This window comes from Littorina saxatilis, linkage group LG15 (genome assembly GCF_037325665.1).
Source record: "Littorina saxatilis isolate snail1 linkage group LG15, US_GU_Lsax_2.0, whole genome shotgun sequence".
In the NCBI taxonomy this organism is placed as follows: Eukaryota; Metazoa; Mollusca; class Gastropoda; order Littorinimorpha; family Littorinidae; genus Littorina; species Littorina saxatilis.
Window position 1 is genome coordinate 37,473,042 of NC_090259.1, and position 27,265 is coordinate 37,500,306.

At 39.3% G+C, this 27,265-nt stretch overlaps 2 protein-coding genes and 1 long non-coding RNA gene across 3 annotated transcripts; 1 reads left to right on the top strand and 2 right to left on the bottom strand.

Moving 5' to 3' along the window:
* Window positions 1-4,504: 4,504 nt before the first annotated feature.
* On the bottom strand, window positions 4,505-5,449 carry LOC138948009 (piggyBac transposable element-derived protein 2-like). Its single transcript, XM_070319537.1, has one exon. It carries the CDS (start codon window positions 5,447-5,449, stop codon window positions 4,505-4,507), a length of 945 nt encoding a protein of 314 aa, XP_070175638.1.
* LOC138949245 (piggyBac transposable element-derived protein 3-like) lies at window positions 4,676-7,265 on the bottom strand. Its single transcript, XM_070321024.1, has 3 exons — window positions 7,056-7,265; window positions 6,603-6,843; window positions 4,676-6,228 (listed from the first exon to the last, which is right to left on the bottom strand). The coding sequence occupies exons 1-3, from the start codon at window positions 7,112-7,114 to the stop codon at window positions 5,551-5,553; spliced, it is 978 nt and encodes a 325-aa protein (XP_070177125.1). The 5' UTR covers window positions 7,115-7,265; the 3' UTR covers window positions 4,676-5,550.
* A 17,571-nt stretch (window positions 7,266-24,836) lies between these two features.
* On the top strand, window positions 24,837-26,493 carry LOC138949246 (uncharacterized). The gene is made up of 2 exons (XR_011450208.1): window positions 24,837-25,248; window positions 25,667-26,493. It is a non-coding gene; the product is annotated as an uncharacterized lncRNA (long non-coding RNA).
* Window positions 26,494-27,265: the final 772 nt, after the last annotated feature.

Below are 27,265 nucleotides of genomic sequence, written 5' to 3' on the forward strand. Positions count from 1 at the left end.
TGGCGGAACCGGATGTGGAGTACTGGATACTGGGTTTGCCAAGACAGTGGAGAATCAACAGCGCTCTCTCGGATCCACGGAAACACGTGGAAAAAAACAACAAGAGAAAAAACGGCTTCGCGATGCGCTAAACAATTCATTGTTTACGGTATATAATATTTTATTTACGGTATATAATGTATTATTTACCAAATCATGAATTATATAGCGGAAACCTATTATATAGCTATATAAAGCATTATTTAGCGTAATAATACTATGTCAAGGCAAAAACAGTAAATAATAAATTATTTATCTAAATGATAAATTATTTATCTAAATAATAAATTATTTATCTAAATAATAAATTATTTATCTAAATAATATTTTATTTATCTAAATAATATTTTATTTATCTAAATAATATTTTATTTACATATAATATTTTATTTATCTAAATAATATTTTATTTATCTAAATAATATTTTATTTATCTAAATAATATTTTATTTATCTAAATAACACTTTATTTACATATAATATATTGTTTAGAGAAAACGCGTAATTATTTATAAATAATGAGTTATTTACAAACACAATCTCTTATTTATGCTAAACAATGCATTATTTAGTGCTTTGGGCTCTCTTTTTTCTGTATCTGTAAATAATGCATTGTTTAATTTAAACAATGCATTATTTAGCTAAATAATGCATGATATAGCTAAATAAAGCATTGTTTAGCTAAATAACGCGTTATTTAGCTAAATAATGTGTTATTTAGACATCAAGAGCTAAAAGGGACATTTGCACCATTCGGATTGCCATACCTACATGCCAACCGGGATAACGGGCAGTAAGTAAGTAAGTATGTCTAAGTTATTCAGCGTGAACGTTCCATTTTTTCTCTCATTTGTTTGCATGACAAGCAAATGAACGCCAGTGGCTACCCGCAAATGAAACTTCGACAGTATCTGTATGAATCATCTGTAGACGTGCAAAGTCATGATTTTTTTGGACACAAGTGAACAATCCTATGACGAGTTTAACAACATTTTCCGAAACATTGTGTCGCATCTGAATAAATAACTGTAACGATCCAAACTTTCGCACGAAGTATCTCTAGCATGTTGGTAAAATATTCTGAAAGTGTCAAAGCAATCCACTAAGTCATTGCTAAAATGCAGCGCTTTTTGACATGGTACCCCTAACAAATTACGCAAAAAGTCCCGTTTTTGACAGTTCTTGCGATCGACCCCTGCATCAGTAGGAATAGCATAGCACACGAAATACGCAAGGTAGCTAAACAAAACAATCTGTTCAGGGTAGATAATTGATTTGACTTTCTTCTCGTTGCAAAGTTTTGCCTATTGTGATTTTATTGTCGATTTTTCATTCGGCCCTTCCGTTTTTGTCTGGTCGATTTTGAGGGTACCCTTATTTGAGCGGCGGTCACGTAATCCCTGTAAAAGAAATATTTAATCAAAAAAATGATCCTGATAGTTAAGTGAACGGCCTTAACTGGCATATAAAGTTTTACTGAAATGACACGGGATTTAATGCTTTAATTTGGGTGCGAAATTTGTTGCAATAATTTTTCGGCCAAGTTTAGTTGATAAATGACCGACGGATTGCAGTCTTGTCGTCGAAGTTGCCCAGTGTGTAGAAATCCGGAAGGGGAACAACTCTAGTCTCTAAGATTGAGAGTTATTGCCTTGCCCCGGGTTCGAACATGGTAGATTTCGATTCAGAAAACAACGGTAAGTACCGAAAAGAGCACGCTTGTGACTTCTCAGAGTTAGGCATTGACTGTAGCCTGAAAATGTTGGAAGTGAAGGTCGGACGGACTGGGTTTTTAATGATTGCTAGTGTGTTTGTTAACGTTGAATCTACATGCGTTTGTTAGATTTCAGGAGAGTTTGTTTAAAAAATACGCTCGCCGATTAAATTTATTAGCACAGTCATGAAACATTTTCGATCAAATCATTGCAGGTATATCTTAATTGCAGCGCAGTGAATGTCCTTGGAACTTGTTAAAATCCCTTTCGCCAGAAAACTTCTTCTTCCCAAAATTGCTGCTTTGATGGAACATTTTTTAGTAAAATCGTTCAGTAACCATACAGAATACATTAAACCAATCAATGAAATGCCTGGGAGATTCTGACTACATTCGAAAGACGTTCAGATGTAGTGAATGGGTTGCTTTTGGACAACTAGTTAAGCAGGCACTTTGGCTAAGAGCACGCTACTTTGCGTGCTGAACTTACGTGACTCCGAGCTAGAAGATGAATAGAAACTACTCTTGCTTTTGTATTACCAGCGTTTAAAACATTCAATACATTCCATCACTGTTGTGTTGAAGTGGTGACCTTGCTGAACTTTTGTCTCTTAGTGGCTCTAAGAGAAGCGTAATAGGAATGTCTACCGCTGTTGTATAGCTAGCTTTTAAAGCATTCAATACAATTCCACAGCTTTGTGTGTTGAATTTCATCTCTGAAACCCAAAAGAGCAGTTTTGTTGCCGGCCTAATGCACATCAATTTAGTTTGGACGGAACGCATTCGAAAGAGTCGCAACTGTTACTATGAGATACTTGTTTGCAATGAAGCTGTCTTTGCTTGTGACGGACTTTGCACAGAGAGCGAGAAACAAAAACACATGCAGATCAGAAATTGTAAATGAATTTGTTTTTGAAACGTTAAGCAGGCACTTTCACTAAAAGCAGGTGTCTGAAAGAAACGAGAGAAAAGAAGAATACAAAAGAAAGAAGGTAAAACATAATTTTAATTCCATACGCTTGCCTATTCTTAACTCTTGAAAATTAATAATGTACGGAATTCACAAACTTTTCTTGGCCGTCATCGTCGTCAGCTTCCAAACTGTCTTCACTGCACCCCAAGAAATTCTACCCTCGGAAATATACTCGCGCTGCCCCAAGGGGTCTGTGTTTTCAGGCCAAGAAACTGAGAAAACCCAGGTCCGATCTGCTTTGGCCTGTTTTAGCAGGTGTTCGCAAACTGCAGGTTGTGTGGCGGTGACGGTGTGTTCGCGAGACGAGGTGTTAGGACACGAAGAAGGCTTACAGATGAAGACAAACTGCACGCTGCTTGACACAGTGGAGAGTGTCGGCTGTGACGGTATGGTTGGTGCATCTTGGACACGATGTTATTCTGCAAGACTGAAGGTAAAAACATGAGAAATCAAACAAAACAGAATATTTTGAAATCAAAGATAAAACGTAAGTTATCTAAAACGTGATTACAAATGTGAAATGTGAAGAAAAAAACACCATCTTTAGTGAATGTTTTGTCTTGTCCTAAAACAGACATTCCAAAAATGTAAAACTTTCCTGTTTGATTTTTAACTAAATCCAAAAACAAAGAGACTGCCAGCGCCAACGTTCCAAAATTCAGAATAAAAAAAACCAAGAAAGGTAGTTTGTTGGAACGTTTGTTATTGACAAAATAATACATTCACAAATATACCGACCCAACGGTCTTTTAAGTGCACAGACAAACAATTAATAACGAAAACTTATCTTGCTGATTTTTTCTTTCGCCTGCCACGAAGCCGCAAGCGAATGAATGATTTTTAACTAATAAAACTTTAAGTCAAACACTAGTCCTGTACACCCTCGCCCTTCCACTCCCTTATAATCCGTGTTATGCTTTTACTTGTTTTTACATTTAGTCAAGTTTTGACTAAATGTTTTAACATAGAGGGGGAATCGAGACGAGGGTCGTGGTGTATGTGTGTGTGTGTGTCTGTGCGTGTGTGTGTGTAGAGCGATTCAGACCAAACTACTGGACCGATCTTTATGAAATTTTACATGAGAGTTCCTGGGAATAATATCCCCGGAAATTATTTTCTTTTTTCCGATAAATACCTTTGATGACGTCATATGCGGCTATTTGTAAAAGTTGAGGCAGCACTGTCACACCCTCATTTTTCAATCAGATTGATTGAAATTTTGGCCAAGCAATCTTCGACAAAGGCCGTACTTCGGTATTGCATTTCAGCTTGGTGGCTTAAAAATTAATTAATGACTTTGGTCATTAAAAATCTGAAAATATTTTTTTTATTTTCTTGCGTTTTTTAATAGCAAATAAAATTCTAAGACACAATATGTATTTCTTTTCTGATTTTTTTACTTTTTCTTGTGTCTACAGCATTTTTTTCAAGCGTCCTTTAAAAAGGACGCTAGGATCGAGAGGGTAGAGGTTTATCAAACATATACAATAGTGAAAGGAACAAGTTTCTAAAAGTTTTCAATGAAATTTATTAACACAAACACTTGTTTTCAAAAAAGTTTTTAACTTTCGGTTTATAAACAATACAAAGTAACGGATTAACTGTCCATTATTTTAAAAAAATAAACAAACAAAAAAACAAAAACAACCTCTGAACATGGTGCAAGTCACTCTCCTGTTACCCTGCCAATGTGAATAATCTGTGCAAACAAAATTGCTTTCAACGATTTTTGTACAGCTCGTCAGAGCTTTTCACTTTCATTGTGAGTGGTCAAGTGGTCAGTTACCGATTACACAGGAGTATGAAATGCCACAAAACAGTACTTTCGGTGCAGAGGGACATTGCACTTCAGGCAGATTTGTTTGACCTTTTTGCCACATTGTGCGCATCTTCTCTGCTTGGAGATCCAACCCATCACATCTGATTGCTGGTGGAACTCTTCTGTCCAGTTTTGCCACACGTCCGACAGGATGGTTAGGGAGCTCCAGACGGGCAGCAGCGTGTGACCTCTTGAGGTAGATGTCCGCGATGGCACGCCGAACTGCCAGAAGATCCATGGGAATGTACTCTGAGGCAGGTGTTGCCCTGTACATGTGCCATGTTTGCTGCACACACAGGTCAAGACAGAAGCTGAAAATGGCCCACCACCATTTCTTGGATCGTATGGAGACTCGGTATTTGGCAATGTTCTGGTCCATTCTGTCGCACCCGCCCATTGTCTTGTTATAGTGTTTGATCAGGAAGGGCTGCGAGATCTTGACTCGTTTTTTCTCTGCCTTGGACCACCGGGAGGCTGACTGCAGAGGGTTGACTCCTGCTGCATTGGAGACAGCGTTGACGATGTTGTTGTCGTTCCATCGAACCACTATCACTCCTGTGTTTTCGGCCTGTTGAAAGTCGTAAGTGCCTCTCTTGGTATTCTTCATTTCATTGATTGACTTCAGTGGGCACTGCTCGGTCCTGTTGGCACGAACCGTTCCTGTACATCCAATCTTCTTGCTCGTGAGGACGTCAACAAGCTTCAGACTTGTAAACAGGTTATCAAAGGTCAGATGGTAACAATCTTCCGGCTCCTCTTCCTCCAGCTCAGAGATGAGGTCAACCACCACGGCTCCACCCATTCCAATGCCTGGATACTCATCTGCATTAGCTTGCCTGCCTTTTGCTCCTTGGTAGGGTTCAAACTGGACGCAGTACCCAAGGGGTGTGGCCAGCACCCACATCTTGTATCCGAAGCGTACAGGCTTCCCTCTAATGAATTGCTTTGCACCGTGTCTCCCATAGTATGGGATCATGCTCTCGTCGATACTCAAATGTTGTTGCTTCATGATTTTTTTAAGTACATGAGGCATCTCTCATTGAGCATGGTAATCAATGGCCTGATTTTGGCCATCTTGTCACCAGCGTCGAGGTTGTCATTGTCACTAACGTGACAGTACTTTAGGATTTCATCAAATCTGTCTCTTGTCATGGCTGAGGCAATGGCTGCGTTACGTACATCGTCGTCGTTCGACCAAAACATCCTGCGTCGTGGAACTGTGGCGTAGCCACATACAAGCAGAATCCCAAGGAAGGTCCGAATTTCGTCTCCTGTGACTTTGAAAGAATGATGTCCTTTGGATTTTGCATACTTCTCAGACTCATCTTTGATAAACTGAATGACCTCATCATTGTAGAAGAGTTCAAATATTCCTAATGGATCCTGAGGGATTTTGGATGCGTCTGGTGGAGGCGAATTCCAGGGAAACCGGTCCTTTTGTCTTCCTGATAGATCAGCCCGTTTCCACGTTCTTTCAGGCTGCGGTGCTGGAGCTTTTGCACGCTTCCTCCGCTTGGTCGTACTCTGCTTGGACGCTGGCTGGCTTCTTTTTCTTGGTCGGCTTTCACGAATTGCTGCTGATGTTGACGGTTGTTCATCATCTGGTTCAAAATCAGGATCGTCAGTGTCACCAGGTTCATCTCCGTCATCTTCTGTGTAAGTTTGGGCCTGGTCATCAGGAACCTAGAACAGCAGAACAAGAACGACATTGTTTAGCTTGTTTCATGTGATAAGATACCCCCAAACCCCGCCCATACTTCCTCCGATAAAGGGTTGAACCCAAGCATTTTTGCCTATTGGATTGATGGCCTTATAAAGTAGCAACAATGTTACATTTCTCCAACAGACATTGTTACCAAGGGTACGAGATTCAAGCGATAGAATAACATGTAGGTGTGGCTGGGGTGGGTGTGAGGTGAGGGTGGAGGAGTGAGTCTCTTCTCTACAACTATGTGTTCTTTCGAGTGGGTGAGTACCCTAAATGCCTCCCCCTTCCCTCTCCCTCCCCCCCCCTGAAAAGAATGTCAATTGTCTCTGCATGTTGCAGAGAAACTTACATATCCATCACCTCCACTGTTCTCCTCTCCCAATGTAGTTCTGCCACTGAGTCCCACAATAGTAGCTGTGGCACTGGCAGTCAGTTGTCGTCCGGACAAGTTGTGGACAGCACACTCCCCATCTTCATCACCACTATCTTCATCAGTCAACTCATCAACTTCAGGAGGGTCGAGAAAGATGTCAGCTCTTTGAAATAAGTCATCATCTTCAAGCATATCTATTACCTCGTTCACAGTGAATCTGAAACAAACCCAACCCGTACATGAAAAAACCTCTGGCCATTTAGCCCTAGCGTCCTTTTTAAAGGAACACCAGATCGAAACTGCCTATAACACAAACTATGGACTATATTCACAAAAAGAAAAAATATGTTTCTAGATTATGCCTTTGTCTTCAAATTACCTTCAGTAATGATATTAAAAATGTTGATAATTACACAAATATAGCCTTACCTTCTTTTGGAACTCATCTTGATCTGCTCAGCATGTGGATTTTGAATGCTGTCCACCATGACACTTTACTGCCAAGAGAGATAACTTTCTCCAACTCAGCTTCTGAAACGTTGTTACCTCCCTTACACCAATCAGTGACTTAGACCTTTCTCAGAGTCTGTGTTGTAAATCAGATGGGGAAAATGTAAGCGTCCTTTTTAAAGGACGCCAGGCTTATCTTATTTTTCATTATTTTCTGATTCCAAAAACATATAAATATGTTATATTTGGATTAAAAACAAGCTCTGAAAATTAAAAATAGAAAAATTATGATCAAAATTAAATTGTCGAAATCAATTCAAAAACACTTTCATCTTATTCCCTGTCGGTTCCTGATTCCAAAAACATATAGATATGATATGTTTGGATTAAAAACACGCTCAGAAAGTTCAAACGAAGAGAGGTACAGAAAAGCGTGCTATCCTTCTCAGCGCAACTACTACCCCGCTCTTCTTGTCAATTTCACTGCCTTTGCCACGAGCGGTGGACTGACGATGCTACGAGTATACGGTCTTGCTGAAAAATTGCATTGCGTTCTGGTTCAGTTTCATTCTGTGAGTTCGACAGCTTGACTGAATGTTGTATTTTCGCCTTACGCGACTTGTTTCATTTTATTTCAAGATCTGTATTACCATGGGCAATACGCTATGAATATTTCGCGGCTTGAGTAACATGTATTCATTTAATTCAAATGTTATATCTATATATATATATACGACTAGTGTCTGTGTGTCTGTGTGTGTGTCTGTCTGTGCGCGATGCACGGCCAAAGTTCTCGATGGATCTGCTTCAAATTTGGTGGGCTTATTCAGAGAGACCCCGGACACAACCTCATCGATGAGATATTTCAACACGTGCTCTCAGCGCGCAGCGCTGAACCGATTTTGGTTCCACCTCAGCTATTTTGGTTCCACCTCAGCTACCCGGGCCCCCATACCGACACACCATAGCCGCTACACCACATCACAACGCCAAAGTTCTCGGTGGATCTTTTTCAAATTTGGACACCGTATTCAGCTACACCCCGGACACAATATCATCGATGAGATATTTCAACACGTGCTCTCAGCGCGCAGCGCTGAACTGATTTGGGTTTTTGTGTTCATTTCACCATTATAAGTAACTCTTCCTTATCTTCTCCAGTGTTTGGCGTTTATCTCCCTTCCTTCGTGTGGCTTTCCCGTTCAGTTGTAAGTTACTACTATTTTTAGAATGTCACTGCGCTGTCCACTGCGCTGAGCGTCTTCGGATATTCCCGGCGTTCTGTTACTGTTACTATTTTTAGAAGGTCAACGCAGTGTACAGAACGTAAATTGGACCCGTAAATTATCCTCACTGTAAAAGTGCAAAGGTCGAATCAATTTATAGCCACGCGAAAAATACACTGTCATCTATCTCTCTATAGATACGGCTTCTCTGTGTTTTTGTGTGTGTGTGTGTTTGTGTGTGTGTCTCTATGTGAGCAACACCTGTGCATTGTTCAGTTCTGTTTGTGATGTGGTCTGGCGGCTTTTGTGTAATTTTATATCCTCACCCAAGGCCCACTAGTCGCCAAACTGTACATATTGTTTTTATTACCACGGCCTTCGTGGCTTACATCTTAATCCTTTTATTTGTAAAAAGTTTTGAGATTTATTGTTCGTGTTCCTCTTACTTGCTCATCTATTTGGTTTTATTGGTGATCCTGAAAGGTTCCACTTTTTAACTCGATTTGAAATAAAAAAAAATAATATTACAAGCCCGTTATTCAAGATATAGAATACAGACTTATAATTCTTACCAAGAAACATCTTAACTACTTTTCATTTTAACAAATTCCACAGAGCATTATCAACTCAACCCCACCCCCTGCCCTCCTCTCCTTATTTTTTGTTTCTTTCTTTCCTCTTTTTGAAAGCGGACAAACACTCAAGTCCTTAATGGCTCAAAACCGTAGGACTTTTAATATTAATTTTAACGTAATTTTATGTACTGGCCTTCCTTTGAGAAGCCATAACTTGCTCAGTCCTGTTTGAGTGGAGTTCGCCTCCAAAGGTGATTAACACGGTTACATTCGTCGACAAGGATGTTACTCGATATGGTCAGGAATGGCATTATGGCCACTGAATCATTTTCGTGCTGTTCCCATTCCACGAATCTGGGAGGGACCTAAGCTTGGCGGGTCCATTGTTCGGACCCGGCGAAGCCGGCGTACGGCTCTAAGTACTTCTTCCCGGCGAAGCCGGCTACCCGGCGAAGCGGGTATTCATTCTAGTATGTTATATATGTTATATGAAGTCATATATATCGCGCGCGTATCTCTAGACTCGGACTCAAGGCGCAGGGATCTATTTATGCCGTGTGAGATGGAATTTTTTACACAATACATCACGCATTCACATCGACCAGCAGATCGCAGCCATTTTGGCGCATATCCTACTTTTCACGGCCTATTATTCCAAGTCACACGGGTATTTTGGTGGACATTTTTTTTTTATCTATGCCAATACAATTTTGCCAGGAAAGACCCTTTTGTCAATCGTGGGATCTTTAACGTGCACACCCCAATGTAGTGTACACGAAGGGACCTCGTTTTTTCGTCTCATATAAAAAACATTGGTTGGTTGCTTTTTTAGCAGTCTTTTTGTATGAGGCAAATTTGTTTTAGGACACCTTGTGTGAGTCATCGGAGATAGAAAACGACTTTGTTTTTGTTATGAAAAGGGCACAAGCCACTGATTTTTATTCAGGAAAACAAAGGGTGACGTGCTACGTCAGACACCTAACTGAGTTGAACAAATGCACCATAGTGGGTTTTTCGTTACTCATAAAATGACGATTTAAAATTAAACAGCTGTGAAATTGCATGTGACGTAAAATGATTTCAAAAATGTGCTATTTTTTTTTAATCTATTGGTTGGATATTGATTGGGCATTGAACAAAAAAAATGTATTACCTCGTCGACATCTTGCATGCGAGAGACACCGACGATTTAGAGATAAGTTCATTATTGTACCATATTTGTTTTCTTCTGTCTGTCTATTTAAAAGACCACTGGGTCGAGGTACTGTAAATGTATAGTTTTGATTTGTCAATAATTAAACGTTCCATTAACCTACAATTCTTGGTTTTTTTTTAACACAAATTGATTAACAAATCAATATAGTTAAAAAAAAGTTCTGTCCAATCAGAATCAACCACATATAGAAACGACCACGGAAGCGGAAGTGCAAACAACAACGGAACTGACGTGTCAGAACGGTGGTCACGTGAACGGAAATGAGTGCTGGTGCCCTCCTCAGTATGGCGGAAGCAGCTGTGAACGACTCATTCGAGGTAAATATTCAAGGATTGTTTGGTACTTAACCCCTTCTAAGCCTCATACTGTATATCCTTCACAATCTTAGTCAGTGTTCGCACCGTAGCCACTGAAAAAGGTACCCCCCCTTCCCCTTTCATAAATCGACCTGAAAGTAGGTCTCAAATGGTCTCAAATTCAACAAAAATAGAAGCAGATTCAAACTCAGAAAAATGTATCTTTGGCATAGAGATAAAGAGACCTGTTAATTATTTATAACACGTACTTTTGTACGGCTAGAGAATAGTGCTATTTTGATTTCTATTTTGATGTTGCGTCCAGCCACTCACTTCGACTGAGATACGTAGAAACCGAGTGCGAGATCGAAGACTGGAGGTTAAGGCTTCTGTTTTGAGGGGTGACACAACAAACAGGGATCCGGAGATACGGCTGATTGCTTCAAAACTTGCAGATTTGTGTGTGTGTGTGTGTGTGTGTGTGTATGTGTGTATGTGTGTATGTGTGTTTATGTGTGTATGTGTGTGTTTTTGTCCGTCTGTGTGTGTGTATGTGTATATGTGTGTGTGTATGTGTATATGTGTGTGTGTGTGTGTTTGTGTGTTTGTGTGTGTGTGTGTGTGTGTGTGTGTGTGTGTGTGTGTGTGTGTGTGTGTGTGCGTGTGTGTTACAGACTGCACAGAGCCGTACAACAGAGGGTTTAGGTCACCAGGCGATGACGGAGTGTACATCATTCAGCCAGTGGGGGCTCCACGTCCGTTTCAGGTAAGGCAACACACACACACACACACACACACACACACACACACACACACACACACTCACACACACACACACACACACACACACACACACACACACGCACGCACACACACACACACACACACACACACTCGAATTCATCGGAGCAAGCAGGAAGGGTGTTTGTGACCAAATGAATAGTTTCTGACCTAATAATATATATATATATATACGACTAGTGTCTGTCTGTCTGTCTGTGTGTGTGTGTGTGTGTGTGGTTGTGCGCGATGCACGGCCAAAGTTCTCGATGGATCTGCTTCAAATTTGGTGGGCATATTCAGGTAGACCCGGGACAGGACACAACCTGGTCGATATTTCAACACGTGCTCTCAGAAAAAAGATAACAAGTATTAATATTCATGGACTGAGAAATACGACAAAGAGGAAGACTTTTTTTCGATATTTAAAGAAACTATCGTACGATATTATTTGTGTGCAGGAATCATATGTACATGAAACCGATATTACAGTTTGGGAAAAAGAATGGGGAGGTCAAATGTTTTATTGTTGTGGTACAAAACACAGTATGGGACAAATCATTTTTATTAAAAAGAGTTTTCAGTATCCTGTGACGTGTATTTATCGAAATAGCAGGATTTTGACGGTACGAATTTCTCTGCAGAATGAGGACGTTTGTATCTCGAATGTATATGCTCCAACGATTGGTAAAGACAAATATCTTTTGTTTGAAAAGTTGGAAAAGCACATTCAGTCGCTGAATATGTTGAACTACATAGTGTGTGGAGATTTTAACTGCGTAATTGATAATGAAGAAGACATTATTAGTGGAGAAAAACATAATGTGGGGGATGTTAATCGCTTTAAAAAGTTCTTGGAAAATAGTGAGTTAAATGATATGTGGAGGTTATTCTGGCCACAGGAAAGGGAATTTACGTGGTCAAGAAAAAATCCTTTCATTGCTCGCAGATTGGATTACATTTTTGTTTCCGACTCTGTGCTAAATAATATTAGAGACTGTAATATATGTTCCGTTGCACAATCCGACCATAGGTCGGTTAACATAACATATAAATTATGTTCATTTCAGCGTGGTCCATCATATTGGAAATTTAATGATAGTTTGTTAAAGGATCATATCTTTGTTGATGAATTGAATTTGATGTTGGAAGAATTTGAGATACAAGATGAAATAAGGGAGGATCACGTAAAATGGGACTTGTGTAAGATTAAAATAAGAGAATTTTGTATTCGGTACAGTAAGGAAAAAAATAGATGTAAGTTTAATAGACATGGGGAATTGTTGGAAAATTTGAATAGGATTGACAAAGCCCTTGTTTTAGATCAAGATAATAACGAATTGTTGATGGAAAAAGATAAAGTAAAAGCTGAACTGGAAATTTATTCAATACAGGAAGCTAAGGGAGCCCAAACTAGGTCCCGAATTAAATTTATTGAAGAAGGAGAAAAAAATACAAAGTATTTTCTCAATATGGAAAAAACACACTCGAACGCGAAAATTATGGATCGTCTTGCTAAAGCAGATGGTCAGGTGATAACAAATCAGGATGATATTTTGACTGAACAAGTCCAGTTTTTTAGAAGGAGATACGAAAAAAATATTGAGTTTGATGAAAATTTGGTTGAACAGTTTTTGGATGGTGTTGAAGTTCCTCAATTAACAGAACAGCAGAAGACTGGAATTGATAGTCCGATCACTTTAACAGAATTGTCGACATCCTTAAAAAATATGAAAAACGGTTCCTCCCCTGGATGTGATGGTATTACAACCTCCTTTATGAAGTTCTTCTGGTGTAAAATAAAACACATGGTATTGAATTCCTTTCATGCATCTTTTTTAAAGGGAGAATTAACCGTCACACAAAAACGGGCAATAATGATATTAATTCATAAGGGTAAACAATTACCAAGGGACGACCTTAATAATTGGCGACCGATTTCACTATTAAACACTGATTATAAAATATTGGCGAAGACTCTTTCAGTTCGCCTATCTAAAGTTATTTTAGATATTATTGGTGAAGATCAGTATGGTTTTTTGAAGGGTCGAACCATTAGTTCAGCGATCCGGCAAATAGACGATTTAGTATCGTATGTAAACGAATATAATAAACCTGGGTTCCTTGTAGCACTGGACTATAAAGCTGCATTTGACACGATTTCCAAAGAGTATATTGTGTATGCATTTAAACGATTTAATTTTGGTGCCGTCTTTGTAAGATGGGTAGAGATTCTATTGTATAAATCGGAAAGTTGTATCAATTTTATGGGCTGGTTATCAGAATGTATTGAATTGAACGCAGGTATCAGACAGGGCTGTTCTTTTTCACCGATGGCCTTCATCCTTGCATTAGAATTGTTGGCCCTGAAAATTCGAAATGATGGTTCAATTAAGGGTCTGCCTCTGCCAAAAGAAACTAATGATAATTATGATATGTTCTTTAAGATATTATTATATGCTGATGATGTGACCCTATTTCTGAACGATATGGATGAGTTAAAAAACGCATTAACCCTTGTTACCTATTTTTCCAAATTCTCTGGTTTGGCAATGAATAGACAAAAAACTGAAATCATGGCCTTGGGCAGTAATAAATATGGTAATGAAAATGAGTGCGGGTTAAGGTGGACTACAAAAGTGAAGATTTTGGGAATTTATTTCAGTAGCTCCTCATCGGTCTCTGAGATTGAAGAAAACTGGACAAGCCGTATTGAAAATATACGACGCAACATTGTAAAATGGTTTAAACGAAATTGTAGTATCATGGGGAAAATATGCATTGTGAAATCTCTTTTGTTATCGCAGATTATTTACCCATTGCAAGCACTGGTAATACCCGAAAAGGTATTGACTGAGATAAATACTATGTTTTACAGATTTATTTGGAAAAAACGATTTTCAAACACTAAGGCATTTGAGAAAGTTAAAAGAAAAGTGATGTGTCAAGAGTTTCCTGATGGGGGTTTAAAAATGATTGATGTCATTGATATGCAGTCCTCTTGTTTGTTGTCCTGGGCGGCAAATTTATTGAACGAAAAGCAGGAAAGTTGGAAACAAATACCGATACATATGTTCTCGAAGCTTGGTGAAAGGTTGTGTTGCTTCCACTCTAACACCACGGTAAAAAAATTTAAAGGATTGGGATTAATTAAAAATGTATTTTGGAAACAAGTTTTAATTTGTTGGTTGAAAAATAAGGACATGATTCAGAGAGCAGTAGGTGGAGACATGCTATTAAGAGATACGTGTTTATGGAACAGCAAGGATATAATCTATTGCGGCCAAACCCTGTTTTTTAGCGACTGGATTAAAGCAGGCGTTTGTCGAGTAAAGGATGTATATGTTGGTAATGAGATTGTGCCCTTTAATATTATGCAGCAAAAGGTTGGATGTAAGCCCACAAGATTCTTTGAATATAGGGTGATTTGTACAGCAATTAAAGCAGCAACACTACGCTCTGCAAATGGAAATGTATGTGGATTCAACGATTTAAAGAACCTGAGTAAGCCTTGTCAATTTCGCAAATTAATTATAAAGGAAAAATATGTGGAGCCGGTTGTAGTTAAATTTTGGGAACATAAATTTGATTTCAGGCCGGGAAAAGAGCAATGGTTAATGGTAAACAAAGTAACCACTGAAACAAGATTGCGAATGTTGCATTGGAAAATATTGCACAATATTTACCCCACAAATATTTTATTGTATAAAATAGGCATTTCCGTGAGTAATTGCTGTACTCACTGTGAGAACGAAATTGATTATATTGAAAAAATTTTTTACTTTTGCCCGAAAATTATGTCCATTTGGAAATGCGTTGAGGATAAAGTGAATTGTAAATATAATATGATTATTAAAATTACCGTAAAGGAAGTTTTTTTGGGCGTATTTGAAAATTCACAAAGTTCCAAGGCACTAATAAGTTATGTGAATTATTTGATTGTGATAGCCAAAATGTGTGTTGGTATTTATAGATATGGCTCCCCTCTGGATATTGTATGCATTTTTGAGAGGGAATTATTATATAGAAAAGTTGCTTAAAATACATTTAGATATAGTAATGTTAATGTTATAGTAAAAACATTACTTAAAAAAAAAAAAAAAAAAAATCAATGAAGAAGGATGCTCCCCGCCAACAACAACAAAAAAACAAAAAACAAAAAAAAAAGGCAAAAAAGAAAGGGTTGAAGCAGCCTGCATGCAACTGAGATTTAAAAAACACACAAAAAAAACACAAAAAAAAAACACGTGCTCTCAGCGCGCAGCGCTGAACCGATTTTGGTTCCACCTCAGCTACCCGGGCCCCCATACCAAGTTCAAGTTCAAGTTCAAGTTTATTGGTCCATAACCCATGGGGGCATTTTGAACAATAAATACAATCAATACAATCATGATATATGCTAATATAATAAATTAAAAATAAAAAAATAAAAAATAAAAAATATTAAAAAAATTATGAAAAACTGTTACAAATTCTATTAGTAAAGTCCAAAATATTCTTTAGCAATTTCTTTTTCTTAGTAGCAAACAACTTTTTAAATTTAAGTGCATTAGGTTTTTTCCAATAGTAAGGTGGTAACAACTCAGCTCTTTCTTCTTTGAAAAAATCACAGACAAATAAATAATGGAATTCATCACCTATGTCATGCGATACACATTTGGTGCAAGTTCTTTCTGACCTCGGGATGTTAAGATAACGTTCTTTCTGTACAGGTAAATTGTTGTTTAATGTTCTAAACTTCATCATTGAAACACATTGCTGATATGGCAGGGTTGTGACGTAGTCTTCACATGCAAAAATATCTTTGAACATTCGATAATTCCAAAACATATTTTTTGTTCCAATTTCTGTAAACCATTTATGGATATACTGGTCATATAGACTTCTTTTTACTTTCTTTTTAAACCATGTGCTTGAGTATTGAATATTTTCTTGAGAAGTCCAAAGGCCAGAGAGACCAATTTCATTTAAGGTTTTTTCAATGAAACATAAGTACTTGGATTCAATCATCTTGTTGATATACAATCTATAAGTAAAGCAATACACAATACTTGAAAATTTATTTTTATGAATAGGACTAATCAGTTTATACCAATAGCAAAGCATTCTACATTTCATATTAACATCTAGTGGATATCTTCCAAGTTCACCAAATATCATAGCATTTGGAGTTGATTTTTTTAGTTTGAAAACAATTTTATAAAAACGCAATTGAAGTTTAGTAGCAAGTTCACAGGAACCAAAACCCCATACTTCACATCCATACAATAAAATTGGAGCAATCATTTTATCGAACAGGTCAACTTGTATGTCCACAGGTAGTGACAATTGTCTACAAGTGCGCAAAAGAACAAACATTGCCCTTGAGGCACGATCATATAGATTCTTTTGTGCGACTGAAAATGTATTATTATAATTAATCTTAAGGCCCAAGTACATTACATCAAACACTACTTCGATTAAATTGCCATTGTACGTAAACAGTGGTTTATTTCTAATTTTACCTCTGGAAAAAACTATAACTTTCGTTTTGTTTACATTAATATTTAGACGCCATTTTAAACAGTATTCGTGCATTTTGTTTAAACATTCTTGCAGGTTTTTTTCCGACTCTGAGCAGATCACAGTATCATCCGCATACAGTAATAAAAACATTTGAAACAAAGCATTTACATCCGTATCATCCATTCCAGCCACAATAGCCTCTCTTGACATAGATTGTAAACCATTACTGTTTTCCAACAGAAAAGGCTTTAGATCATTTAAAAATAGAGCAAAAAACAACGGTGACAAGTTTTCCCCTTGTCTAACTCCACACAAACTGGGAAAATATCCAGAACACTCACTATTAACTTTAACACAAGATTTGGCATTTTCATACAAATTTCTTACAGTTTTTAAAAACTTCCCATTAACATCAGAACTAACTAATTTCTCCCATAGAAATGCACGGCGAACTTTATCAAACGCTTTTTCATAGTCTACAAATGCACAAAACAGTCGCTTCTTTTTGTTGAGAAAAAAGTTTAATATACAATGCAAAGTAAAAACATGGTCTAGTGTTGAAAAACCTGTGCGGAAACCTGTTTGTTCTTGACCTAATTTGTTATTACTCTCCAAAAAGTTTGATAACCTATCATTTAAAATTGCACTGAAAAGTTTTCCGAAGCAGCTGAGTATAGTAATTCCTCTATAATTTGTGGGGTCAGCTTGAGAGCCTTTATTTTTGTACAATGGAATAATTTCACCTACGGCCCATTGTGTTGGAACCTTTCCTGACTGCAAAACAACATTAAACAACAATACATAAATATCAATCATTCGATCATGTGACGCTTTTAAATATTCATTAATTATTTTATCCTGACCGCATGCCTTATTGTTTTTTAGCTTGTCTATACATTTGATAACTTCCTCCTTTGTAAAAGGCGCATTAAGAAATTCATTACTTGCTTCATTTAAATGTTCATTACTATCATCCATATCATTTTCATCACACTCTTGTAGTTTAGTGAAATGTTCGAAAAACTCAGAACAAGTTGGATAGTTAGTTTTGGAATTATTCTTTTTGTTTTTATTTAGAAGATTCCAGTATGCTTTCGGGTCAGTACTTCTTAACTTTCTCAAAGTTTTAACGAACTCATTATGATACAACTTGACACATCACGACACACCAAAGCCGCTACACCACATCACAACGCCAAAGTTCTCGGTGGATCTTTTTCAAATTTGGACACCGTATTCAGCTACACCCCGGACACAATATCATCGATGAGATATTTCAACACGTGCTCTCAGCGCGCAGCGCTGAACCGATTTTGGTTTTTGTGTTCATTTCACCATTATAAGTAACTCTTCCTTATCTTCTCCAGGTTTTCAGCGTTTACCTCCCTTCCTTCGTATGGTGCACTATAGTATGAGTGGGGCATCTTCGGATATTCCCAGCGTTCTGTTACTATTTTTAGAAGGTCACCGCAGTGTCCAGAACGTAAATTGGACCCGTAAATTATCCTCACTGTAAAAGTGCAAAGGTCGAATCAATTTATAGCCACGCGAAAAATACACTGTCATCTATCTCTCTATATATACGGCTTCTCTGTGTTTGTGTGTGTGTGTGTGTGTGTGTGTGTGTGTGTGTGTGTGTGTGTGTGTGTGTGTGTGTGTGTGTGTGTGTGTGTGTGTGTGTGTCTCTATGTGGGCAACACCTGGGGATTGTTCAGTTCTGTTTGTGATGTGGTCTGGCGGCTTTTGTGTATTTGTATGTACTGGCCTTCCTTTGAGAAGCCATAACAGTTCAAAAGGGCTTAGAGATAACCTCTAAATTGCTCAATCCTGTTTGAGTGGAGTTCGCCTCCAAAGGTGATTAACACGGTTACATTCGTCGACAAGGATGGGACTCGGTATGGTCAGGAATGGCATTATGGCCACTGAATCATTTTCGTGCAGTTCCCATTCCACGAATCTGGGAGGGACCTAAGCTTGGCGGGTCCATTGTTCGGACCCGGCGAAGCCGGCGTACGGCTCTAAGTACTTCTTCCCGGCGAAGCCGGCTACCCGGCGAAGCGGGTATTCATTCTAGTATATATATATATATATATATATATATAGGCCAAGCCAAATCTGAGATGGTTACCCGAACTGTTTTCACGGGAAAATATGTTCCTCAATTTTGTGTTTGTAGTTGTTAACAATGTGCTTTAAACTGAGACAGTTACCCTGTTCACCCTTGTCGCACGACAAAACAATGTGCTTTGAACTGAGACAGTTACCCTGTTCACCCTTGTCGCACGACAAAACAATGTGCTTTGAACTGAGACAGTTACCCTGTTCACCCTTGTCGCAGGACAAATGCGTGCTGGTGTGCGTGGAAGCAACTTACTCCTTAACATATTTTTGCACCTGTTGCAGGTAAAGTGCGAGCTGGCGTGGGGAGGAGCGACCTACCCCTTCACCAAGACCTCCATGTCCATGCCCAACACCTGGTCCGCCCTGAAGAACGGCTTTGGAGACAACCTCACCCTCACTCCAACCTCTAAAAACTACTTCGTCGGTATGGCCATTACTTTTTGTTGAATTTTAAAGTTATAGCAGTCTTTAGGTTCATTATAAAGCGTATTTTGATGTTGTTGGATAAGGTGGAAACAAACGAGAGATGAAAAATCATATCGTTGATACATTACGCTGGTTGTGTCCTGCAGAAACTCGGTACTCTGAAGTAAAAACCCAGCTTCTGTTTCCTGATACGACACATGCTGCAGGAAATCCCCTTGTAGTACTCCGAATATCGCACCCAGGGAACATTTCGGTTCAAACAAAACGTCCCTCAACGACCTGCACCGCTGGGTGTTTACACAACGAGTATGAAAACAAGCGCAACACGTTAACAATATGTTTATCTGACAGATATTTCGTCCTGGGGACCATTCGTCTGCCGCGGCGAAAGTTCGACCTGAGTTTACCGCAGTTGTGCGATCATTATGTGGCAATAGTCGAATGTATATCGTTATGTGAATATCATCAAGTTTGGAAAAAAAAAAAAAAAAAAAAAACCGAAAAAGGTCAGAGGTTGGGATTAGGGAATGGACTGAGTCATTGCATAGATAACTGTACAAATGACGTCTATTTCTGTTCGAATGTTTTCTTTGTTATTTGCTATTCTAATCTTTTTTTTAATTAGGTCTGGACAATCTGCACTATCTGACATCTCAGGGCGTCTACAGCATGCAGTTTCTGATGACAAATCCTGGGTGGTTCGGCGTATTCTACGATCCCTTTGTTATTGGCAACGAAAACTCATCTTATCGTCTGACTTACTCCAACTTTTTCACTGAACCAGTTCAGCCCTGTCCTGAAGATCTTTTTGAGGTAACTAATTTCTGTCAGCAAATAAAAAATAAATAAAGAAAGAAAGAAAGAAAGAAAGACAGAAAGACAGAAAGAAAGAAAAAAAAAGAATGAAAATTATAACAACAAACGCAAAGCGAACAACAAAAACAACCACTACCACAACATCGAGATCCGAGTTTAAAAAAAACCAAGTCGCGTAAGGCGAAAATACAACATTTAGTCAAGTAGCTGTCGAACTCACAGAATGAAACTGAACGCAATGCAACGCGGCAAGACCGTATACTCGTAGCATCGTCAGTCCACCGCTCACGGCATAGGCAGTGAAATTGACAAGAAGAGCGGGGTAGTAGTTGCGCTGGGAAGGATAGCACGCTTTTCTGTACCTCTCTTCGTTTTAACTTTCTGAGCGTGTTTTTAATCCAAACATATCATATCTATATGTTTTTGGAATGAGGAACCGACAAGAAATAAGATGAAAGTGTTTTTAAATTGATTTGGAAAATTTAATTTTGATAATAATTTTTATATATTTAATTTTCAGAGCTTGTTTTTAATCCGAATATAACATATTTATATGTTTTTGGAATCAGCAAATGATGGAAAATAAGATAAACGTAAATTTGGATCGTTTTATAAAAAACATATTTTTTTTTACAATGTTCAGATTTTTAATGACCAAAGTCATTAATTAATTTTTAAGCCACCACGCTGAAATGCAATACCGAAGTCCGGGCTTCGTCGAACATTACCCGACCAAAATTTCAACCAATTTGGTTGAAAAATGAGGGCGTGACAGTGCCGCCTCAACTTTCACGAAAAGCCGGATATGACGTCATCAAAGACATTTATAAAAAAAATGAAAAAAACGTTCGGGGATTTCATACCCAGGAACTCTCATGTCAAATTTCATAAAGATCGGTCCAGTAGTTTAGTCTGAATCGCTCTACACACACACACAGACACACACACACACGCACATACACCACGACCCTCGTCTCGATTCCCCCCTCTACGTTAAAACATTTAGTCAAAACTTGACTAAATGTAACAAGTCGCGTAAGGCGAAAATACAATATTTAGTCAAGTAGCTGTCGAACTCACAGAATGAAACTGAACGCAACGCAACGCAGCAAGACCGTATACTCGTAGCATCGTCACTCCACCGCCCGTGGCAAAGGCAGTGCACGTGGAATTGACAAGAAGAGCGGGGTATTCGTTGCGCTGAGAAGGATAGCACGCTTTTCTGTACCTCTCTTCGTTTTAACTTTCTGAGCGTGTTTTTAATCCAAACATATCATATCTATATATTTTTGGAATCAGGAACCGACAAGGAATAAGATGAAAGTGTTTTTAAATTGATTTCGAAAAAAAAAATTGATAATAATTTTTATATATTTAATTTTCAGAGCTTGTTTTTAATCCGAATATAATATATTTATATGTTTTTGGAATCAGCAAATGATGGAGAATAAGATAAACGTAAATTTGGATCGTTTTATAAATTTTTATTTTTTTTTTACAATTTTCAGATTTTTAATGACCAAAGTCATTAATTAATTTTTAAGCCACCAAGCTGAAATGCAATACCGAACCCCGGGCTTCGTCGAAGAGTACTTGACCAAAATTTCAACCAATTTGGTTGAAAAATGAGGGCGTGACAGTGCCGCCTCAACTTTCACGAAAAGCCGGATATGACGTCATCAAAGACATTTATAAAAAAAAATGAAAAAAACGTTCGGGGATTTCATACCCAGGAACTCTCATGTCAAATTTCATAAAGATCGGTCCAGTAGTTTAGTCTGAATCACTCTACACACACACACACACGCACACACACACACACACACACACACGCACGCACATACACCACGACCCTCGTTTCGATTCCCCCTCGATGTTAAAATATTTAGTCAAAACTTGACTAAATATAAAAAGTACATTTGAGATTTTAGCGTGGACTAACAATGTTTGTTTGTTTGTTTGCTTTTTAGCTCACGTTGTGGTGTAGCTTATGTAGCAATGAACTCTATCTATATTTTTGGCGTTTGTGCAGTGTGCCTTGGCAAAGTTGGACATTTGATAGTACAGTGTATTGGGATATGATAAACAAGGACAACTGTTCAAAACAACAAGAAAACACCTAGAAAACTTCCTGGCTAATCCAACACCATTGTGTAAATGCCCACCACACAATGACCAAATGACCACATTCACTGCAGCAGAAGAACCGTGTATACCATTATCAGCATCCCAAAATATAGACACAGTTGTATCACAGCACAAGAATGTTACTGGTTGATAGACTGGCATCGTCAAACGCGATTGTTGAAGGCTTTTGCCTCCTGTTTTTACATTTAGTCAAGTTTTGACTAAATGTTTTAACATAGACGAGGAATCGAGACTAGGGTGGTGGTATGTGTATGTATATATATATGTGTATATATATATATGTGTATGTGTGTGTGTGTGTGTGTGTGTGTGTGTGTGTGTGTGTGCGTGCGTGTGTGTGTGTGAGTGTGTGTGTGTGTGTGTGTGTGTGTGTGTGTGTGTGTGTGTGTGAGTGTGTGTAAAAACTACTGGACCGATCTTCATGAAACTTCACATGCAAGTTCCTGGGTATGATATCCCCACACGATTTTTCAATTTTTTGATAAATGTCTTTGATGACGTCATATACGGCTTTTTGTGAAAGTTGAGGCGGCACTGTCACGCCTTCATTATTTAGGCAAATTGGTTGAAATTTTGGTCAAGTAATCTTCGACGAAGCCCGGACTTTGGTATTGCATTTCAGCTTGGAGGCTTACAATTTAATTAATGAGTTTGCTCATTATTAAAGTTGTGTCATTAAAATCGATTTTTCGCAAACAGATTTAAAATAGATTGCATTGTATTCCTCATCTTCTCCTAGATTCAAAAATATATACATACTCTAAAAATGTGCTCAAAATGAAAGAAAATAGGTTCAGTAAGTACTACGGACGTGTTCTTCGCGGCGGCGAGCGTGACCCACCCGTCACGGTCTTCGGTATGGTCTGGGTGGCCGAGTGGTAACGCACTTGCGCTCGGAAGCGAGAGGTTGCGAGTTCGACCCTGGGTCAGGGCGTTAGCAATTTTCTCCCCCCTTTCCTAACCTAGGTGGTGGGTTCAAGTGCTAGTCTTTCGGATGAGACGATAAACCGAGGTCCCTTTGTGTACACTACATTGGGATATGCACGTTAAAGATCCCACGATTGACAACATTATCTTGGCAAAATTGTATAGGCGTAGATAAAAATGTCCACCAAAATACCCGTGTGACTTGGAATAATAGGCCGTGAAAGGTGGATGCAGCGCCTATAGGCTGTTGATCTACTGGCCGATGTGAATGCGTGATATATCCCAATAAACATGCCAGAACTGGGCCACTGCTGGCTTTTTGCTGGCAAGTTTGGTAAAGCTGGCCATAAAAAAACCAACACTGGGCCAATTATGGTTTGCCAACAAAGGCCCAGTTATGGCTTGCCATCACTGGCCCATCTCTGGCATTCCAGTAATATTGTCGGCCAGTAAAATGCCTTAATTGGCCCACTGTTGGCACGCCATTGGTGGCCCAGTGCTTGTTTGCCAGCATTGGGCCATAGGTGGCGATTTGCTGGCAATTATAGGTGGGTTTTTGCTGGCACGCCAGCAGTGGGCCAATGCTGGATAATTGCTGGCAAGAAGATCTGCGACAGCACAGCGGTATGACTTTCTCACTTGGAGTGACGTAATGTACAAACAAATGTCGAAATATCTTGACGTCACTCGTGATGATGACGCATTGTCAACTAAATCCGGCCCGCGGTGGTTCTGCAGATGTCCGGTTATTTGTTTTGCATTCAACTTCAAGGAATTTCCAAAGCACCTTCTTCGATTTCAGTACGCGTCCGATCTCCTCCGGCTAGAAGCAAGCGTGGTGAGTTTCACAAACAGTTGTGTGAGCAGGTCGTCGCAACGGCGTTAGATCTAGTATCTTCTTGTTCTTTTCCTCCGTTGTCGGTCTTTTTTTCAACTTTCTTCTGCTGGACGTTTGAGTCAGTTCGCAAAATATAATAGACTTTAAGAAGTCGTCCTCTCTGTAAGAAAGAATCTGCGCGCGCACGCGCGCGTGTGTGTGTGTGTGTGTGTGTGTGTGTGTGTGTGTGTGTGTGTGTGTGTGTGTGTGCGCCCGCGCGCGCGGTTGTGTGTGTGTGTGTGTGTGTGTGCGCCCGCGCGCGCGGTTGTGTGTGTGTGTGTGTGTGTGTGTGTGTGTGTGTGTGTGTGTGTGTGCCTTTTTCCTTTCTTTGTGTGATTGAGTTTGTTTTGTCTCTGTCAAAAGAAAAGCACCATAGGCATTACCATAAGCTTACTTGTAACCAAACAAATTGCATCTTGTGAATGTTGACATTGAGTATGTGTCTATTCACTCCAGGACAAAGATTTGTGCAAGTGTCTGACTGCCCAACTGGATAAGATGCAGCTCGCCTGGGTCTCAGTTCCTGAGAGAAACGCAAGAGAGCTGTCCGAGACAACGTAAGCTTCGCAGGTTAGATCAAAATACATATTCCTGTTGACCCCTTACTTCTGCTTGGCATTTTAGTCAGTTCAGAAAATATGATAGATTACAAGAAGTCGTCCTCTCTGTGAGAATGCCTCTGTGTGTGTATGTGTGTGTGTGTGTGTGTGTGTGTGTGTGTGTGTGTGCGCGTGTGTGTGTGCGCGTGTGTGTGTGTGAGCGCGCGCGCGTGCGTGCGTGCGTGTGCTGTTTGCTTGCATGCCTGCGTGTATGCTTGCGTTTGTTTGGTTGTTTGGTTGTGTGTGTGTGTGTGTGTGTGTGTGTGTGTGTGTGTGTGTGTGTGTGCGCCCGCGCGCGCGGTTGTGTGTGTGTGTGTGTGTGTGTGCGCCCGCGCGCGCGGTTGTGTGTGTGTGTGTGTGTGTGTGTGTGTGTGTGTGTGTGTGTGTGTGTGTGTGTGTGTGTGCCTTTTTCCTTTCTTTGTGTGATTGAGTTTGTTTTGTCTCTGTCAAAAGAAAAGCACCATAGGCATTACCATAAGCTTACTTGTAACCAAACAAATTGCATCTTGTGAATGTTGACATTGAGTATGTGTCTATTCACTCCAGGACAAAGATTTGTGCAAGTGTCTGACTGCCCAACTGGATAAGATGCAGCTCGCCTGGGTCTCAGTTCCTGAGAGAAACGCAAGAGAGCTGTCCGAGACAACGTAAGCTTCGCAGGTTAGATCAAAATACATATTCCTGTTGACCCCTTACTTCTGCTTGGCATTTTAGTCAGTTCAGAAAATATGATAGATTACAAGAAGTCGTCCTCTCTGTGAGAATGCCTCTGTGTGTGTATGTGTGTGTGTGTGTGTGTGTGTGTGTGTGTGTGTGTGTGTGTGTGTGTGCGCGTGTGTGTGTGCGCGTGTGTGTGTGTGAGCGCGCGCGCGTGCGTGCGTGCGTGTGCTGTTTGCTTGCATGCCTGCGTGTATGCTTGCGTTTGTTTGGTTGTTTGGTTGTGTGTGTGTGTGTGTGTGTGTGTGTGTGTGTGTGTGTGTGTGTGTGTGTGTGTGTGTGTGTGTGTGTGTGTGTGTGTGTGTGTGATATGGAATAATGAATTAAAACCAACAAAACTCGTTTGCTTTCATGTTTCAAGAGGTGAACGGCAGGAGGACTTGAGAGTTTCAATGGCTTACCGTAGGCTACGACGTCAGGACAAAGAAAAGAAGCGTTATCTCAACGTTGCGGATGCGAACAGAGAAATGACAGAATCAAGACAATCCTACGGAGGTTTACTGGGAAGTGAACAAGAAACATTCCTGCCTTTGGTCATCATGTCTCGAGTGTGAAATTTAGAACGCTGTACAAATAAAATAAAACAGTGAGCAACTGAAAACAAAGCGTACGTTTCTGTAATGTTTCGGTAATGAGTCGTTGCTGTTTGGAAGCTTTACATTTGTTTTGTTTTAAATATATATTACTGTATTGTTGTTGTGCCCGCTATAACTGCGTTGATGACGATATTCTGTCAAAACCACTGCCTTTACTTGCCAGATAAGTTACACGACAAATGTGATTAGCATTTCAATTGCATTTTACTGATGAATTTGATAATTACGCATATGCATATTGCTAATGTACAGCTTGACAGCATTGCCCTTTGCTTTATTTGCGCACGTCTTGCCGCCAGCATGGGTTGAAAAGTCCATTGATGTGCTGTGTTTTGTTATTGTTATTACATTCACAGTAAAAAATGACAAAACAAAGCATATTTATAGACTTCTAACAACCATCTATGGGCTAACAAGACTGTGCAGATCGAGTACATGAATAGAGCCGTCATTCTATCCGAATCAGTGGTATTGGTATATTTCCTGCAACTTATTGGCATTTTGCTGGCAATGGTAAAGACAGAAATATGGCATTTTGCCGGGCCAGTTGTGGCCCGGTAATTTCAGCAGGTAAAGGGCCATTAACGGAAAATATATGGAAAAAAGTTTTTTTTTATATGGAACTAAAAACCTGCAAAATGCTGGCAAAATGCTGGCGAAATGCTGGCAAAATGCTGGGTTTTTGATGGCAAGCCATCAATAAGCCATCAAATAAATGATGGGTTTTTGCTGGCAAAATTCTGGCAAAATGATGGCAAAATGATGGCAAGCCATCAAAAAGCCATCAAATAAATGATGGGTTTTTGCTGGCAAAATTCTGGCAAAATGATGGCAAAATGATGGCAAGCCATCAAAAAGCCATCAAATAAATGATGGGTTTTTGCTGGCAAATTGCTGGCAAATTGCTGGAAAAATGATGGCAAGCCATCAAAAAGCCAGCAAATAAATGATGGGTTTTTGCTGGCAAAGTGCTGGCTTGCCAGTGATGGCCCATCAATTTGCCAATGTGCATACGGGTAATATGCCAGCATTGGGCCATAGGTGGGCCTTTGATGGCAGTAGTTCTGGCAACTGGCATTGCCATCAAAACGCCAGCAGTGGCCCAGTTCTGGCATGTTTATTGGGTATTGTGTAGAAGATTCCATCTCACACGGCATACGCGCTTTGAACTTCGGATAAGGCGCTATATAAATACCCGTTATTATTATTATTATTATGGTTAGCCGAGACTATCTGAATGTAGTCTCGGCGATGATTGGTTCGTGGTGTTGATCTTTACTAAATGTTTTTATATCGCTTCACGCGACTTGTTCTTTCTTTCTTTTGTTTCTTGTTAGAAATCTATACAGCCTCATCCTGACCTC